This window comes from Meleagris gallopavo, chromosome 1 (assembly GCF_905368555.1).
Source record: "Meleagris gallopavo chromosome 1, MGAL_WU_HG_1.1, whole genome shotgun sequence".
NCBI lineage: Eukaryota > Metazoa > Chordata > Aves > Galliformes > Phasianidae > Meleagris > Meleagris gallopavo.
In genome coordinates, this window is record NC_139404.1 from 19,886,557 (window position 1) to 19,903,831 (window position 17,275).

The following is a 17,275-nucleotide window of genomic DNA, read 5'->3' on the forward strand; positions in this document are numbered from 1 at the left end:
GGGGGCGGGCGGATGGATGGCCGCGGCGTTGCGCCGCCGCTCGGTACCGTCACCGCGCGTCCTCCGCGCCGCCATGCAGCGCCCCGCGGGTCCTCCGTCGCGGCCGGGTAGCCCCGAGGGGGCGCACGGGGGGGGCTGGCTGAGCGCGCTGCGCTTCGACAACCTGGCGCTGCGCTCGCTGCCCGTCGACCCTTCCGAGGATGGCGCTCCGCGGGCCGTGCCCGGCGCCTGCTTCGCCCGGGTGCGGCCCACTCCGCTGCGCAACCCGCGGCTCGTGGCCGCGTCGCCGCCCGCGTTGGCGCTGCTGGGGCTGGAGGCCGGCGGCCCCGAGGCCGAGCGGGAGGCGGAGGCCGCCCTGTACTTCAGCGGGAACCGACTGCTGCCCGGCTCGGAGCCCGCGGCGCACTGCTACTGCGGGCACCAGTTCGGCAGCTTCGCGGGGCAGCTGGGCGACGGCGCCGCCATCTACCTGGGCGAGGTGCGCGGCCCGCGCGGCGCCCGTTGGGAGCTGCAGCTGAAGGGCGCCGGGATCACCCCCTTCTCCCGGTACGGGGCGGCGGGACGGGGCCGGGCGGGGGGAGCGCTGCGCACCGCCTGCTGCCTGCTGAGCGCTGCTGGCTTGGCCGTGCTGCTCACAGCGCCGCTGGCGCTGCCACGGCTCCAACCTGGGCCGTGGGGAAGGCCTCGGAGCGTGTGCTGTCCGAACGCCTGTGTGATTTCACCCTTGTATTTCTTGGGAGTTCTGTTTCCGCTCTGCCTGAGCTTCACAGCGGCTCAGCGTGTACAGCTGAGACCTGAGGGAGGCCCAACAGCCGTTTTTCTGGTACAGAATGAGCCACGGGATAGACTTATTGCATGTGTTACTTGTTATTTTGGTTGCTCCCGTGGTGTTCTTCCTGTACCATGGACAGTTACAAACCCACTTGTGTGCAGCTGGAGTACTGTGTAGTCTTTGTACTGTATTGATTAAATATTACAAAAGTATTAATTTTCAAAGCTTATTGGAGTTAAAAAGAGATCTCACTGTGGCCTTCTGGTACTCAAATAGAGCTTTTATAAGCAGGAAGGGCAGCAACTTTTTACACAGTCAAAGTAAGAGGAAATGGCCTTTAACTAAAGGGGAAGAAATTTAAGTTAGATGTTAGGCAGAAATTCTTCGCTCAGAGAGCAATGAGGCACTGGCACAGCTGCCCACAGAAGCTATGGATACCCCATCTCTGGAGATGTCCCAGACCGGGCTGGATGGGGCCCTGAGCAGCCTGAGTTGGTGGGTGGCAGCCTGCCCATGGCAGAGGGTTGGACTTTGTGGCCTTTAGATTTGTCTTCTATTGCATGTGAGCTTCACATGTGTTGTGTCCCCCATTCTGAACTCCACCAGAAACCCAGGGTCTGGTCAGCTTGGATCTGCCCCTGCAATTGCCCTGTGATTTTGAGCAGAGCGCTTCGCTTCTCAGTCCTTGTTTCCCTCTTCTAAGGAGGAAGCAGCACTCCCTTCCCATGCAGCTAGAAGGCTTACGATCTGCTTGTATCTCTGGTGCAGGCAAGCCGATGGTCGGAAGGTCCTGAGGTCAAGCATACGGGAGTTCCTGTGCAGCGAGGCCATGTTCCACCTTGGAATTCCAACAACGAGGGCTGGAACCTGTGTGACATCTGACTCGGAAGTTGTTCGTGACATATTTTATGATGGAAATCCAAAAAAAGAAAGGTGTACAGTTGTTCTGAGGATAGCGCCTACATTTATAAGGTAGGAAGAAACCCACTTCTCTTTTTTACTATTATTCATTTAAAACTGAACACAAAAATATCATTTTAATATCATTTTAAGAACCATTTGCTGGTTCTTGTTCAGGAATCTTGGAACTTATTTGCCAGGCTGTGGGAAGCTGCTGTGTTAGGCCACAGGGTGAGGTGAGGCAGCATCTTGCCCATGGGCAGATAGACACTCACTCAGAGTACCACTGTGATAGAAAGTTCTGCAGATATCAAAATAAGTTTTTCATTTTTATGCTTGCGTGTGGTTTTGTTTATTTTTGTTTTTTTTTTTTTTTTTGTTAGTAGAATTGGCATATTATAGTTCTACACCTAGTTCCAAAGTTGTTGTAATGATGCTCTTGAGGTTTGGGGGTGCCCTCTAAAAGCCTGAGGGTGGTACTTCCCTTGCCTGAAAAGCACACAAGGTTCCTGCTCCAGCGCAAAACAGGAGTCTGGGGAAGATGATGTTGCCGTAGAAGAAAATGCATGTTAAGAAAATGTGAGACATAAAGAATATATGTATATGTGCATGTGCATATGGAAAAATATATCTTATATGTGATGTCAAGTCCAGTATTTTAAATATTAATCTGTCTTGTGTGGATATATATGCTTCCTTCTATTGAGTCACTGAATTTCAGCAGTTTCAGCACAGGTTTTTTGCACACAGTTGGTTGAAGGATCGGTGTTAAACTCAAAAGATGATATTGCACCAACAAATCCTTTTACTACGTGTAACCCTGGAGGAAGTTAATGTGACCAGGTAGTAGTAAAAAGTAATACTAAGCCATGTTTTTGTTATTTTCAAACAGATTTGGTTCTTTTGAAATTTTCAAACCTCCTGATGAATACACAGGACGCAAAGGTCCCAGCGTTAACCGGAACGATATTCGAATACAGATGCTGGATTATGTGATCGGCACTTTCTACCCTGAAATCCAGGAGGCTCATGCAGACAACAGCGTTCAGAGGAATGCCGCTTTCTTCAAGGAGGTAAGGAAGATCAGTTTCTCTTCAGAAATTTGTACCAGTCGTCTTGAAGAACTGCAGTCACTTAATATATCATCTCTTCAGTTGCTCTTTTCTTTGGAGTAAATGCTCTCAATAGAGCTGCCTGTTCATGGAATCATAGAATTGCTCAGGTTGGAAAAGACTTTCAAGATCATCAAGTCCAACCACACTGACCATACTACTGATAAAAGCAGTGCTGATACTGATTGAATTAATGAAAACAGTTCATCATTTACCTTAGCACGACATGATTTCTTGTCTCTCAGTGAGCTTCCCAGAACTGTTCTTTTACTTTACTGAGGGTGTTCTAGAGTGCAAGGTTGAATTCTGGCCCTGACTGTCAAGCAGTGGGTAAATGGTACTGAGGTAGCATTTGCAAGGTTTCATCTTCTAAAACATTGAAAACAGCTAAGTTGCTGCCTGTCTCTTATTTTCCACACTATAAATGGGAATGTTGACTACAAATTACTTTAACTTTAGAATTCAAGTGTTTAAAGGCAGCCAAGCAATGAGACAATTTTCCCAAAGAGGTAACAAAACCTCCAGCTTGGGGAGTGGTAAGATAATGGTAAGATAAACCATATCAGTGGTGTAATGGTAGGTGATTCTGTAGTGGCCCAGAGGAGGGTCTGGATGATTTCTCAGAGGCAGTTTTGAACCATTTTTAGTTACTGGGTAAGTTCAGACATCAACGATTACTGCAGGAGGGTTATAAAAGTTGAATTACAACATCAGTAAATGTAGCATTGCTGTGTATCTCTCTGAAGTAAAATGTTGCTTAGTTAATTGGTATCTAAACCTCACCTTCCCAATTACCCTTTTCCTCACTGTTGATACTGTAATTCTTGACACTGAATTTCCATTGTATTCCTTTGTCTCAGCATGCAAAAGAAAGAATTTGAGGTAGGGGAATAAGACACTTCTGTTTGTGATTTGGAGTTTCATATGCAGTAGTGCTACCCTTCAGAAAGCATCCAGCTTGGAATTACCAGAGAACTGTATTAAAGATTCTGATTTGAATCACTTGATGTTCGAACTCGATGCTGATACTTGTAATTCTGCTTACTGGGTAGTTACAGCAGTCTAATGTACGTGACTGATTTATATGACAACAGCTGTGATGCTTTGACATCACCTGAAATGATCTGTTGGTGGTGAAGTGACTGCAACGTGGTGAATGTTAGTCGCAGAGCAGTGAGAAGACATCAGGCAGGCTTAACATCTGATGTTCTCTAACTCTTCTGAGTTCTGAGTTTGTGCATACTTGCAATAATTCATTTTTGAAAAGCAAGTGGTAGTTCAGTTCACTGTTAGGTGCTGAAGAGGTTAACTTCACTAACAGACCTTTCACGTGTGAATTAATGGAGCTGGCAGTGACTGCAGTTCCCCACCAGCTGTGGGTTTGTACCGCTCTGTAGTCAATAGCACCTTCACTTTCTTGTGGCAGAAAAATTATGGAACTTGAGGATCTTTGAAGAGGAGTGTGTGAACAAAGATTGTTTTTCCCCTTAGTTCCCCTCCCATCTCAGCCTTCACGAGCCACTCCTTCTTTCCTTGACACAGTTACTACTGATTTCTTCCCCCTGTTCTGCTATGATTTCCTTACTACCCTGTGTCTCTCTCATTTTTGTTGTGCTTCTCCAGTCCAGGTCTGTCCTTGCTGCGTATCTGTGCTAGCATTGAGATTTCCATGTTTAGTCTCCTTGGGGGAAGTTTACTGTAGCCATCTCTATCTGAACAGCACCCCAGTCTCCTGCCTCATCTACCAACCACTTCTGTCTTTTTGAATAGGAGGGAAATGCTCTCAGCTCTGCTCTGATGTACTTTTATCTTGTTGCCCTGTGGAGGAAAGGGAGGAAAAAGGTACAAGTGATTGCATTTCACAGTACTGATGAGAAAATAAACACGATTATCTGCATTTGTTTAAAATATTTAAAAAATTGTAGTTGCTCTTTAAACTTCCATGAACATGTTTTTAATAGAGTGCTCTTGTTTGTATACCACACTTGTTTTCTAGTATGGCTAGCAGTAGAAAAATTGAAGGCTGAAGTAAAAAGGAAGCTGTCTCTTTCTAATCAAGATACCCATCTTTGAGCTGCATCCAAGCTTTAATTGCTTTCAGATGTTCTTGTTGGCTGGATTTATTTTTTACCAGAACATTGGCAGAGCATCATACATTCACACAAAGACATCCAGCGGTTGTGAATTGCTTAACTGCTGGAAGTTTTGTTCTTCTTTCCTTATTTTTTCCCATCTTCCTGGCACAGAACCATCTCGCAGGGTGTGTCTCCCTTTCTTTCTTGCTATCAGTTTTGTGCACACGTAGCAACTTGGAGCACTTACTTCCAACTGCCCTGTGAAGCAGAATTCAGGAACAGTGTGTAGAGTACTGGCAATGAGGATATTGGAAAGAGTAGAAGCCTGGGATCTCAAGGTAAACCAAAAGCTTGTGTTCCAACTTTCATTTACAGCTTTTTCTACCTGACAGATTATGCTGGGATAAGCATTCTCTTGTTTTTCTTCCTCATCTGACTGACTACGCATCTTTAACAAGGAAAAGTGGAAGAGAAGACAAATAGAAGAAACTAAAATTACCTCTGTTAATGAGATCATTTTTTAAACCTTAATAAAATGCACCACATCCTGGAGAGAGCAGTCGCTTTAAATTTCAGCACATTGCTATCTATTTGGGAAGATAAATGATTTTAACTATGAAAACAGTTTGATTCCAAAGCTTTAGCTAATGGTTATGTCAATTAATTTATGTCAATTCAGTGAAGCATTTAGAAATACAGAGATTTATTTAAAAGCCAGATTAGCTTCCTGAATTTTAGATTTTGTAGTTGCATTTGACAGATGGGCTAAATTAAATAACCAGACTTATTTGTAAAGTCACACACTGTTATCTCTGCCAAACGGGGTGCATGCAGTGATGAAGTTGAGGGTTCCACAAAGGTAACACTCAGTTAAAAACTGACAAACTCTGGTGAAACATGCATTTAGTGAAGCATGAGATTTAAATAAAGGTGCCATTCTTGGGATATCTTTTATCTAAAAGGTGAACTCTTGGCTTTTTTCTGCTCCTGGCAGATTGAGGTAAGTGCTTATCAGTGCTGAAGCTTGTTAGCAAGGAATCATTTTTGTCTAATCCTCTTGCCTTTTTGTAAATCACTCCTGTACCCCAAGTAAGCCAGAAGGCTGACTTTATATTTGTTTCTTCCTTTTATTCCTCAGATTTTTGCTTTTTTCTCCTGCCTGTAGTTAATGGTTCTTTAAAATAAGCGGTGAATGGATTAGAAGAGCATTTAAATTTGATGTCAGGTGGTTTACTGTATTTCAGTGTTCTGTCTTTAGCATGTTTGAAAGCTGTACAACTGATTTTTTGGGCATGGAAAAAAGGAAGGGAGAACAAACAAATGGGAAATTAAGTAACTAGGCAGTTAATAAAAGGAGGAAAGAGGCCGGGTGTCTGCAAGATACTTGTATGCGTGGTGTGCTGCCACAGTCTGCTCCCATCACAGCAGTAGAAAAATCCATTCAGCCTAATAAATGCTTGGAATTGTATGAATTGTCAAACACTGTGTTGAAAAACAAAATTGTTTTCTCTTTTAGATAACAAAACGGACGGCAAGATTGGTTGCTGAGTGGCAGTGTGTTGGCTTTTGCCATGGTGTGCTGAATACAGATAACATGAGCATAGTTGGATTAACTATTGACTACGGCCCTTTTGGATTTATGGACAGGTCAGTGGGGCTTATGGGCATTATTCAAAATGTGCTTATGTACTATCTGTGTAAAACAGTCCTGATGATGTTCACTATTGCTTTAATATCTTAGCTGTCAGGTAGATTTACAAACCTTCTTTATAGCAAAGGAGGTTAAGTTAGGCTTGGTTGTCATGTAATTCCTCTGTTCAGCTTTTATATAAAACTATATTCATAACTTCTCTAAATGTTATACTGCTCTTGTAGCCTGTGGAGCTCCTCAGTGATTGGGAGGGCAGGAAAACACCTGACCAGACAGCTTTTGGTAGAGAATCAAAACAAGGAGAACTGTTCCCTTCCAGTTGTGTTTTAGGCTCCTACAGAGCTTCACATGGTATTGGTGTCCAGATAACAAACAGAATGCTATTTCTTCTCCTGTAGATATGACCCTGAGCACATCTGCAATGGCTCCGATAACACAGGGCGCTATGCTTACAACAAACAGCCAGAGATTTGCAAGTGGAATCTAGGGAAGCTTGCTGAAGCCTTAGTCCCAGAGCTGCCCTTGGAAATAAGTGAGCTCATCCTGGAAGAAGAATATGATGCAGAATTTGAAAAACATTATTTGCAGAAGATGAGGAAGAAACTAGGCCTAATTCAGTTGGAATTAGAAGAAGATAGTAAGCTGGTGTCTGAACTGCTTGAAACCATGCATCTCACAGGTTGGTGAAGAACACAGGTAGACCATGAGTACCTTACAGTTACACCAAGCCATCTTTTTCATCCTCACCTTACAAGGAAGCAGCCTTGCACAACTACATTGTCATCTGAGAGAACAGAAGACCGAGGGAGAACTGAATTTGTGTGAACTGTGTGGCACTTGTTGCTTTTTTACATGGCACCCCTGTGTTGCATTGCACTCTTGCTGAGAGAGTGCCACACTGCTTTGAGGGCAGGAGGGTTAGGAGGGGACTGTGGGACCTGTTTTTTCCTACTGATTTCTTAGTTCCATTACCCATAAAATTCATTTTTTCAGGTGGAGACTTCACAAATATTTTCTACTTGCTGAGTTCATTCTCAGTAGATACTGATCCTTCAAGACTGGAAGATTTCTTAGAAAAGCTTATGAGTCAGTGTGCTTCAGTGGAAGAACTGAGAGTTGCTTTCAAACCTCAGATGGATCCAAGGTAACGCTGCTGTTTCCTTAAATGCTTTGGCCAGTGCTTTTAGTTTCATCTTTACTGTAATAAATTCAGCCTGGTATGTATTACAAAGCTAGTAATATCACGATTGGAAATCTCACTGTTAAGCAGATGCATCACAAACTACAGCAGTAGAAATTCTTGCGTAGTTTGTGACTGTTAAATGCTCAGCAGGGACTTGCAGAGGGTGGCTCTTGGGCTCCTCTTGTCAGGATTTTTGTTTTTCTCCTTTCTTCTTCCTCACTTTCCCTGCTACTGAGCCAATGATGGAATGCCAGATAGTGAAGTAATGCAGTAATATTTTATAGATGTAATAGATTTGGACAACTGCTCCCTGTGACTTGTCAGTTTTCTGTTGGCTAATCACTTCTAGCCACCAATACTCTGAGCTGAGTGTAGCTGAAATGCATGCTTCAGACTCTGCAACCTGTTTGGTGCCATTCCTTTTCTGTAGCTCAGCTGCTCTGAATGTGGTAAAATGCTAATTTTTGTTCACCTGCTGATTTATAAAAACGATTTATAAAAGTGGAGCAGTTTTCCACTTTTTTGGAGCAGGGGAAAACAGGGAAGTTGTTTGATCCATGAGTTTGTCCTTTTTTTTTTTTTTTTTTTTTAAATCCTAGCATCTCACAGATGGGATGGGAAAAATTACAAGTGGGTGTATTTTGGGTAGGGCTTTTCCTCTCCCTTTTTCACAAACATTCCATGAATGTAACCTACCAAACTCTTCCGCTTTCTGTGTGTGTGATATCACAGTTATCAGCTCGTGAGCAGGGAGTTGGGCAGAAGAACTGGTTGGTGTCAGCTTGCTCACCTAAGTTTGATGTTACGCCAAGGTTGCTGACAGTGGTCATTTATCATTTTGGAAATGTTCCTTATGTACCATCGCTAAAACTTGAGCAACTAAAATGAGAAGTAAATAAGTTGGTAGACACTGCTTGTTTAAGTTCCAGGCTTCAGCTACTTTAAAATTGCAGGCACTCGTGTTTGTATCACGTTTAGGCTTAGAGAGGAATGTGGAAGGTCGCTATAAATCACTGTGGTATGGAGTAAAGCTTTGGAGTGGGGTACAGTAGCACATCAAACTGAGTGCATAACTGATTGAATTCCAAGTGCTGTGATATAACTTAGGATGATACTTTGTGTACCTGAAATAAATGAAAGCACATAGCTTATCTCTGCCTACTGAAAGTAGGAAGACACAATTTTGATATAATTAGTTGTCTGATGCTGGGGAGAGAGGTTTTTTGTTTGTGAATGCATTCATAGGAAAATAAGTGGAGTGTTTTAATATTCTGCAACTTGGACTCTTGGCTCTTTAGTTTACTTGTTCAGTTATGAATCCAGAAAAAAAAAAAAGGTTAGCATCATAGCCAAAATACAATGAACCAGCTAACACAGTCTAATGTAAAAAGATACAGTCCTAATCAACCCAGAGTTTGCTTTCAGTACTGCTGAGAAGAGGTGTTGAATACTTGTTTTTAATGTTACAGTATTAATATTAGAAAATGCATTTTAAAAACACATAGATTCTCTGTTGTTCTGGTACTGGGGTAGGATGAAGTTCCTTATCCCATACTCCTCTCACAGTAGGGTGTTTTGATGAGAGTTTTGCATCTAAATCCAATTGGTAGCTCTGAAACTCTACTGTCTACACTTTGTGTATCACAGGAATGCAGATTAAACACACTGTTCCCCCCTCCCCCCCTTTCTTTAGTAAAATAAGAGAAGTCTGTTTTATATATATTTTATATATTTTTATATTATATATGTGTGTGTGTGTATATATATATATATATATATATTCACAAAACAAATATATGTAGTATATATATATAATGTATATATGTTTGTTTGTTTTGTAAATTATAAACACTGGTATTTAATTTCTACAGTGTAATCATAGTTTATTGTGAATGTTTTCACACCTACTTCTTGGTTGCAAAAACAGGCCTTGCAACTTTAATGTCTAATGTGTTTTCTTTCCATTTGTTCCCAGACAGCTGTCAATGATGCTGATGTTGGCTCAGTCTAATCCTCAGCTGTTTGCACTCATTGGAACAAAAGCTAATATAAATAAAGAATTAGAACGCATTGAACAATTCTCTAAACTGCAGCAGTTAACAGCAGATGATTTACTCAGCAGAAATAAAAGACACTGGACTGAATGGCTGGAGAAATACAGGTGAGGTTTATCAGTGTCCATAGCAGTATGTTTGCTCTGCACTTCGAGAATGATGTGTGTGTCTCATGAAAAAACAGGGTTTCAAAGTATGTAGACTGAGGGATGGAGGTGAGGAGCAGGCAACTGAGAGTGTTAACCAGTGTGTAAGAGTTCACTGTTAATCGGAGGCTGTGAGTACAGAAAATGTCCTGTGGATTGTTAGTTGTTTCTGCTGTGTAGTTTAGGTCAGGACTTCTTTCCTCACCTGGCTGGCTGGGATCTTGTTTAACAGTGGGTCTGAGAGTTTTAGCAGGCATTCCAGATCAAACAGCTGCAGCTGTATTGCATCCCTTTCATCAGAATGTGAAACAATTCCACCAATAAACAAGCAGAGAAATATTTAAAAGCTAAGTTCTGAATGTGAAGGTTTTCACAGAGCAGTGCATGACAGACAAGCAGCTACAGATCTTCAAACAGAGAACCACATTGACTTTTACATCTGGAAGCAAACTCGTTTCTGCATGCTTAATTTCAGAGTCCGTTTACACAAAGAAGTAGAAAACATCAGTAATGTTGATGCTTGGAATACTGAACGTGTGAAGGTTATGAATTCCAACAATCCAAAATACATCTTGAGAAATTATATTGCCCAGAATGCCATAGAAGCAGCTGAAAATGGGGATTTCTCAGAGGTAAGATAGCTGCTGAACAGCTGTATAGATTTGCATGGATGTGTAGTGCTGCTGCTCTTTAACACGATGCTAGGTGAGCTTCATTCTGGCTGTTTTGTCAGTAAAGGGATTGGGAATTTTCTCTTTGGAATGCTTGTCCTGTTTTTGAGTGAGCCGTGGTTTTAATGACTGCTGAACAAAGAGAGGAACTGAAAATCTGAGTCTAAACTTTACCTGATCTTAAGACACTTTACTATCTTGAAGTTGGGGATTAACTTCCACCTGGTCCTTGCTGTGCTATATGGTGTAATTAAAAACTCCTGGCTTTCATCTGTGGAGTTCAGCATGCAGATTGTTACATTCAGCATAAGGGTCAAGTAGTGTATTCTGGGAAATACATCAAAAGGATTTGTATATACAAGACCTGCATTTGAAGTTATTTGAGCTTGAGTTCCATGCAGATACAAATTACTTTACAGTTTTTGGCTCATTTCTGTAGATATTTTTCATCTATTTCCTATTTGGCTTGCCTGGAGTTTGTGTATTAAAAACAACATACTTAATCATCATTTAGTTTGAGGTTCTTTTCTACGTCATTTTGTCTTTCAAAGCTGTAACCATACTGTATTTTTTCTGTAGGTGAGAAACGTATTGAAACTTCTGGAAAATCCATTCCAAGAAACTGAAGATTGCACAGAGATAGAGGAGGAAACAACCTCTACAGCAGCTGCTTGTGCTCAAGCAACCAGAAGCAGGCTACCATATTGCAGTAAACCTCCACTCTGGGCTTCAGAGCTCTGTGTTACATGATCTTCGTAACTGCCTTGTTTTATTTTTTGCTGTAAACTGAAGACTGTGATCCTCCTTCAGCAGTGAAGAATTGAGCAAGGCAGTCATCAAAGTGCTATTAAGTTATTGAAACAACCCTACATTTGGATGCATCTACAACAGTCTTCAGCTACGCTTAATTTAGAGCAGTCTTGGATCCTTGGAACAAGCTGATAACGCTGGGCAGTCTGTACAAATTGTTTCTTTGTGTGTTTTGAGACTGAAAGCCTTTCCTTTATTCATACCACATTGCAGTATTTTCTTTTGAGACACACTGACTTTTGAACATCCAAATGGAGTTGTTATGTGAAGACAAAAGTATCAAGTCAGGAATCTGATCTGTTTTTGTCTGATGTCTTAACTAATAGTACTTCTAACATCTATTTGCTGCTTTTTGTACGCAGGGATTTCTAGTCCTCTTTAATGGAGGGATAGATTCAGTGATGCTTGTTTTAAGCCATGATTCAGTTAATTAGTTCATTTATTGTGAACCTTTAGATTGATATTTAATCTTTATTTTCCGAGAGTCTGCAGGCAGGGGTTTGAGGGGGAAACGAACAAACACATAGGTTTTGTTCTTTTTTGTGTTTTATTATATATAATACATAAAGAACGGAATTAAGGGAGATTGTATATTTGCATGTGAAAACCTTGGTGGTGAAGTCATTTCAGATTCACAATGTTTATATACAGTATACATGTATGCAAATATTTACAAAAGCCATGAGTGCAGTTTGTAAGCCAGTTGTAAATTGACTCAGGCAAATTCAGTTGCCTAAACGAGCACAAACTGTACAGATGACCCCAAACTCAAACACAGGTTCCTTCTGTTGATTTATGTACTCTTATCACAGTTCTTGAGAGAAGCATGCAGCTGGGATGCCCGTTCACACTGGTCAGTGAGATGCTCCCATTCCCAGTGTGGTCTTGTGCATCTTACTTTGCTTCTGTGGCTTTTGAGAATTTTTACACTGTAAAGAGAGGAACATACTATTTAAGGAATGTACTATTTGAGCATTGTGTAAAAAATTCTAGAGGAGGATGGGAGCTGACTTGCTTGAAAATGTATTGATGGTATTTCAGCGAGTTTCGTTTGAGATATTAGGGGAAAATCTGTTTCTTCTATTGCCATGTCAGCAAAAATGAAGGAAGGTCCCAAGTTAAAGGTTTCACTGAGCTTTCTGAACTTACTTCTAAAGGGCTCTGGTTCACATATCCTTGTGCAAGTCTGACGTAGTGCAAAGATTTCTATTTTCCAAGGAGGCCACTGTCTTCCACTGTGACTCTAAGGGCAGTCTAGGAAATAGCTCTTTGCCCCTGTACAGGACAGGTATTGGCTCAGGTTGAAGTGAGCTCTTTTAGGTCTTCCTCAAATCATGAGCTATGGAGAAACAGGGAGAAAGCTGGGCTGCTGCTTGTCCAGTTCTGCTAATAATCAATTTGTTCTTGCTGCCACAGCAAATAGGTGATGTTTTGAATGCAGACATGAATTCTGCCCAGCCTTTGGCTTAGAGAAGCTGATGCTAAGTAATGTCTGGCAAATGAGAATCTGACAAACATGGCACCTCCTGTGACATCTCAGAGTCCTTACTGAAAAGGATAAATGTGAAGAAGTGTTTGTCCAATCTGGGGCAGAATGGTGCATCTGGAAGAGGATGTACCTATAAGAAGCCAGCAGTAATGTGGGGGCTGGAGCGAATGATTCCTTCCAGCCCCTCCAAGTCCGTGATTCTGTAATACTTGCTGGTGCGGCTGGTTGTCTCCTAGAAGCAATCCATTTCTGTAGGAGTTTGACTGCTGAAGTGTCTGTCATCAGACGTTACCCTTCATTGAACTTGAGGACCTCTGAGACCATCTCATGGAAACTTACTGCAAGGCAGTGTTGGGTAAGGACTGTGCCAGGGGAGGGATGGCAAGGGAAATGTGCTGGCAGTTGAAAGACATTTCAAGCATAGTCATGGCAAATGTGCAGAACCAGTGATCTCTTATGCCAGGAGGAATTAATAGGAAGGGGAAAAAAAAAAGTTGCTCACAGTGATCATAACTGTGTGCTCATTTTGTTTCTCAATTTATATTTTGGGAGGCAGAAAGGAGTGCTGTTGTGGTGGAGCTCTGCTTAAGCTGTTGACTGAACAAAGTGATCTATAGTAATGATTTTAAACCATACCTCAGGGATTATGTATTTTTAATGGCATTCTGACGTTACTTTATTTTGGGGTCTGAGTAGATCTTATTAGTGCATGGAGAAGGAGATTGGTATTATAGCACTGTATTTGGACGCAGGAGATGTTGAATTAACTACTGAATTAATTTCCGTATAAAGAAGCACATTAATTTGCCTTTGTAATGCCAAACTCAGAGAGAGAGAGAGAGAGAGCAAGAGAGGCACTTTGAAATGGCAAATTTATTCTTAAAAAGGGATGCCAAATGTAAAAGTGAAGAATGAAAATGTGGGGTACGTTTCCCACTAAATGTGTTCTTAAGTGAGAATCAAGTGCAAGAGGACTGGAAAGCTGGAAATCACGACTAGAGAACATTCATCATGTGGCTGCTTTGGTGTGCCACCTAAAGCTGTGTCTTTAATAAATACCCCATGCTCATAACTGTGAGTAAGCTCTCCATGTTTCTGCCAGGGTTGAGCTGTTGGCGTTGAACTGCTTGGTTTCTCAGTGCATGCAATAATATTGATGCTCTGTACTTGAATAAAAGTGACGAAGCCAAATAGAATCTTGTGCTCTTCTAGCACCTTCATTCCAAAAGGCAAATGAGTTTCATCTCATCGATAGTCACTTTGTTCTATTCCCAAAGCAGTGTGAAAGTGGTTGCTTGTTAAGGACAATTCATCTAAGTTCATAGCTAAGCTAAACTTAAACTTTTAGGTGAGCTCTTTAGAGAGAAGGAAATACAGCTCGTAACATTTGGGAGTCTGAATATTTGAATCATAAATCACTGCTTGTTTTTTTTAGAGCTCATATGTGCTATACTTAGGCCTGAAAATAATTATTTCTGATCAGACATTCTGCTTATATAAAAAGACTTTTAGGCTTAGAATGAATTTGTGACTCTTCAACAGTGTTCTTTGGAAACCCTTCAGTTGCACTTTGGTCCTCTGCCTGTACAACCTGACCCACCATTGCATGAAAGCAGATGGCACTCAGGGGACCAGGAACCTCACATTCCAGTGGGGCTCCTCTCGTGACTGAGATCTCACCATCACTGCTTCCTGAGGTTGTAGAACTACGATTGCTTGATGTTTGACTGTCGGTGTTCTCTTTGGAATGGTTTTGTTTGTTTCTCTTCAGACAAATGCTGCTGTCTTTAATTCTTTTATTAAAAAAAAAAAATCCGAAATGTAATTTTAATATCCTGGTCTGTGCCTGTTGTTTCCTGGGAGGCATTTCCTGTTAACGGTGCCATTCAGCAGCAGCCTTCTCTGTGCGGAAGCAGTAGTGCTGGGTCAGTGTCAGATGGCCAGATGGGGTCACAGCAATTTCACTTGATATTTTTGCAGTGATTTCTGAGGAGTGATTGGTGACAGCTGCAGCCTCCTGCCTTGTCAGCAATGCCAGCAGTGTGTGTGGGGCAGGTAGGTACCTTTACCTCTTAGTTGCTTGTGTGTAAGACCTACGCTGATGCCTCTTTAATCCCAAAGACTTAAGAAGGAAAGGCGGGAAAAGGGGGGAACTCAGCTGCCTAGTGTCAGCAGATAGGGGATTTGATTTTTAAGCCCTGCTCAAAGAAGTAGACCTTGGAGTTAAAAGGGAAGAAGCATTATAAAAATATCTCCATCAGGAGTCACTAGGAGACAGACACAGATACCAGATTGCACTTCACCCTTCCAGAGCTGGCTGATACTTGAGGCTGTGGACGTAAAAATGTTCAGAGGGTTTCACTGTACGGCCACATCTTGCCTAGGAGCCTTAACTGTGGTGCATTCTAAATAACCATTACCTGTGTTATATCATACAGCATCACTAAGTTGAAAATACCCGTTAGTTATTCTATTTTGAAGTGGTTCTTGCTATTTCCTAACAGTTGGTTCTACATAGGCAGTGTTTTCCAAATCAAAATGAATTTTACTTTCCTACAGGGCCTCGGCAGGACCTGGTTAACTAACTCTCATCCTGGCAGCCCTGTGGTGCAGCTTTGGCTCTGCAGCTCAGCTGTCCCAATAAGCCCCATGTGTGGGCTGCTCCTGTCTGTATTTTTGCAGTCTCAAGGCCTTCTCTTCTCTTCACCCTGTCCCACAGCCACAGTGAGCAACTTTTTTTTTTCCCTTCCTATTAATTCCTCCTGGCAGCTGCTCCGAAGTGCCCAGAGGGCTCCTCTGTGCCTTGTATCACCCTGCTCAGCCGTAGAAGGTGGGGGTTCCTCCGAGGGAGCCATAGCTCACAGTGGCTGGGCTCTGCGCTGCTAGTGAGATGTGAGGAGTGCCTGCTATCCTTCTTCCTGCGCCCTCATTTCTGCTTTTCCCCTTTCCTCTGCTGTCCTGCGTGTGGTGTGCCCCATGCCTGGAGGGCCAGCCTGATCTAGTGGGAGGTGCCCTGCCCACAGCATGGGCGGCACTGCATGGTCTTTAGGGTTCCTTCCAACCCAAACTGTTCCATGGTGGCAGTGGGGTGAGAGAGCAGCTATATGGATGCTTAGCTGGAGGCCAGGGGTCAACCCATAACCACTTCTGTACTTCTTTTTTTCTTGTTCTAAGATTGCACCTAAAGGCCCAACTTTGCTGTTAGATTTTATTTATTTTTTTTTTTCAGAAGTTCTCTCAAAAAGTACTGATTTGGATACAGATAGTACTACAGAGCTGGAGGCAAGGACTGGGAGAGAAAGGCAAGCAGTGGGAAAATGATGAGAGGTACTTGTGCTTTGCTTTGAGACATCTGTGATGTTTTAGTTCTTGCTCATGTTCCTCTCGTTTTCCTTCATCACACAGAGCTCCTTTGGAAGTCACCTGACTGCTACACTGTGCTGAGGAGCTCTGAGGTTCCAGCCCGGGAGCTGGAAGCAGTGTGGCTGCTCTCTAGTGATAGCTGTGCGTCAGGACAGCAGTGCCAGCAGGAGGGACCGCAGGAGTCCCAGCAGATTTGTTTTTTAGCTGATTTCTGCACAAGCACGTCAGGCAGGCAAACAGCTCTCTGCCTGCCCATGCAACAAAGCAGCTCAACCTGCAAACTACCTGCCCTTCGGATATCTTCTTCTGTAGCAGGAAAGATAGCATAGGAGTAAAAGGAGCACAGATAGAGAGAACAGAGTAGATTTGTTAGAATTGTGTAATATGGTCTTTTAGAGTGACTTGGGACCAGGGCAGCTTTATAGCTGATGTATTCTGACTCCGATGTTTCACTTCCATTTCAGGGAAAAAAACCCAACACCATAAGTAACAAAAAAATCATATTTGGTATTCCACATTATGGAGAATATGTGGGCAATGCCTATACCTTTAAGTGGCTGCCAATCAGAAGATGAGACTCTGACTATAGCTATGTTTTAAGCAATCGTGACTTCATAATTTCAAAATTCACCATACTTCAAATCTGAAAAATGCAAAGCAGAGTCCCCCTGTGCAACATTTCATATTTCATTTTGATAACGTTGAGGTAAAAAAAAAGCAAAGTGAAAAATGTGATCCTGCAGTTAGAAGCAGCCATTGGAGTTGTGTTTCACTCCCGTGATGTTGAATTTCTCTTCTAGCTCATTTTGTGGTGATTACGTAAAACTCAAATCAGCCATAAGGAAAGTAGATCTATGATAAATGATCCAACAGTTGCTGAGTGCTTGAACAATACTTACTACCTCTCACCAATCACTGCAATGTTTCATCAAGCCCTCCTCTTTCACCTAACTACCAGCCTTCAAGAAGCTGTCATGTTTAGACTGATCTTATTCGTCAGTGTGAAAATAAAACACATCAAATGGGTTCCATCTGAACAGCTGCACCTC

General features: G+C 42.4%; 1 protein-coding gene across 1 annotated transcript; it reads left to right on the top strand.

Moving 5' to 3' along the window:
- Positions 1–16: 16 nt before the first annotated feature.
- On the top strand, positions 17–14,694 carry SELENOO (selenoprotein O). The gene is made up of 9 exons (XM_085218172.1): positions 17–546; positions 1,541–1,744; positions 2,565–2,745; positions 6,376–6,506; positions 6,909–7,189; positions 7,504–7,654; positions 9,669–9,854; positions 10,369–10,525; positions 11,144–14,694. Exons 1-9 carry the CDS (start codon positions 17–19, stop codon positions 11,321–11,323), a joined length of 2,001 nt encoding a protein of 666 aa, XP_085074298.1. The 3' UTR covers positions 11,324–14,694.
- The last annotated feature ends 2,581 nt before the right edge of the window (positions 14,695–17,275 follow it).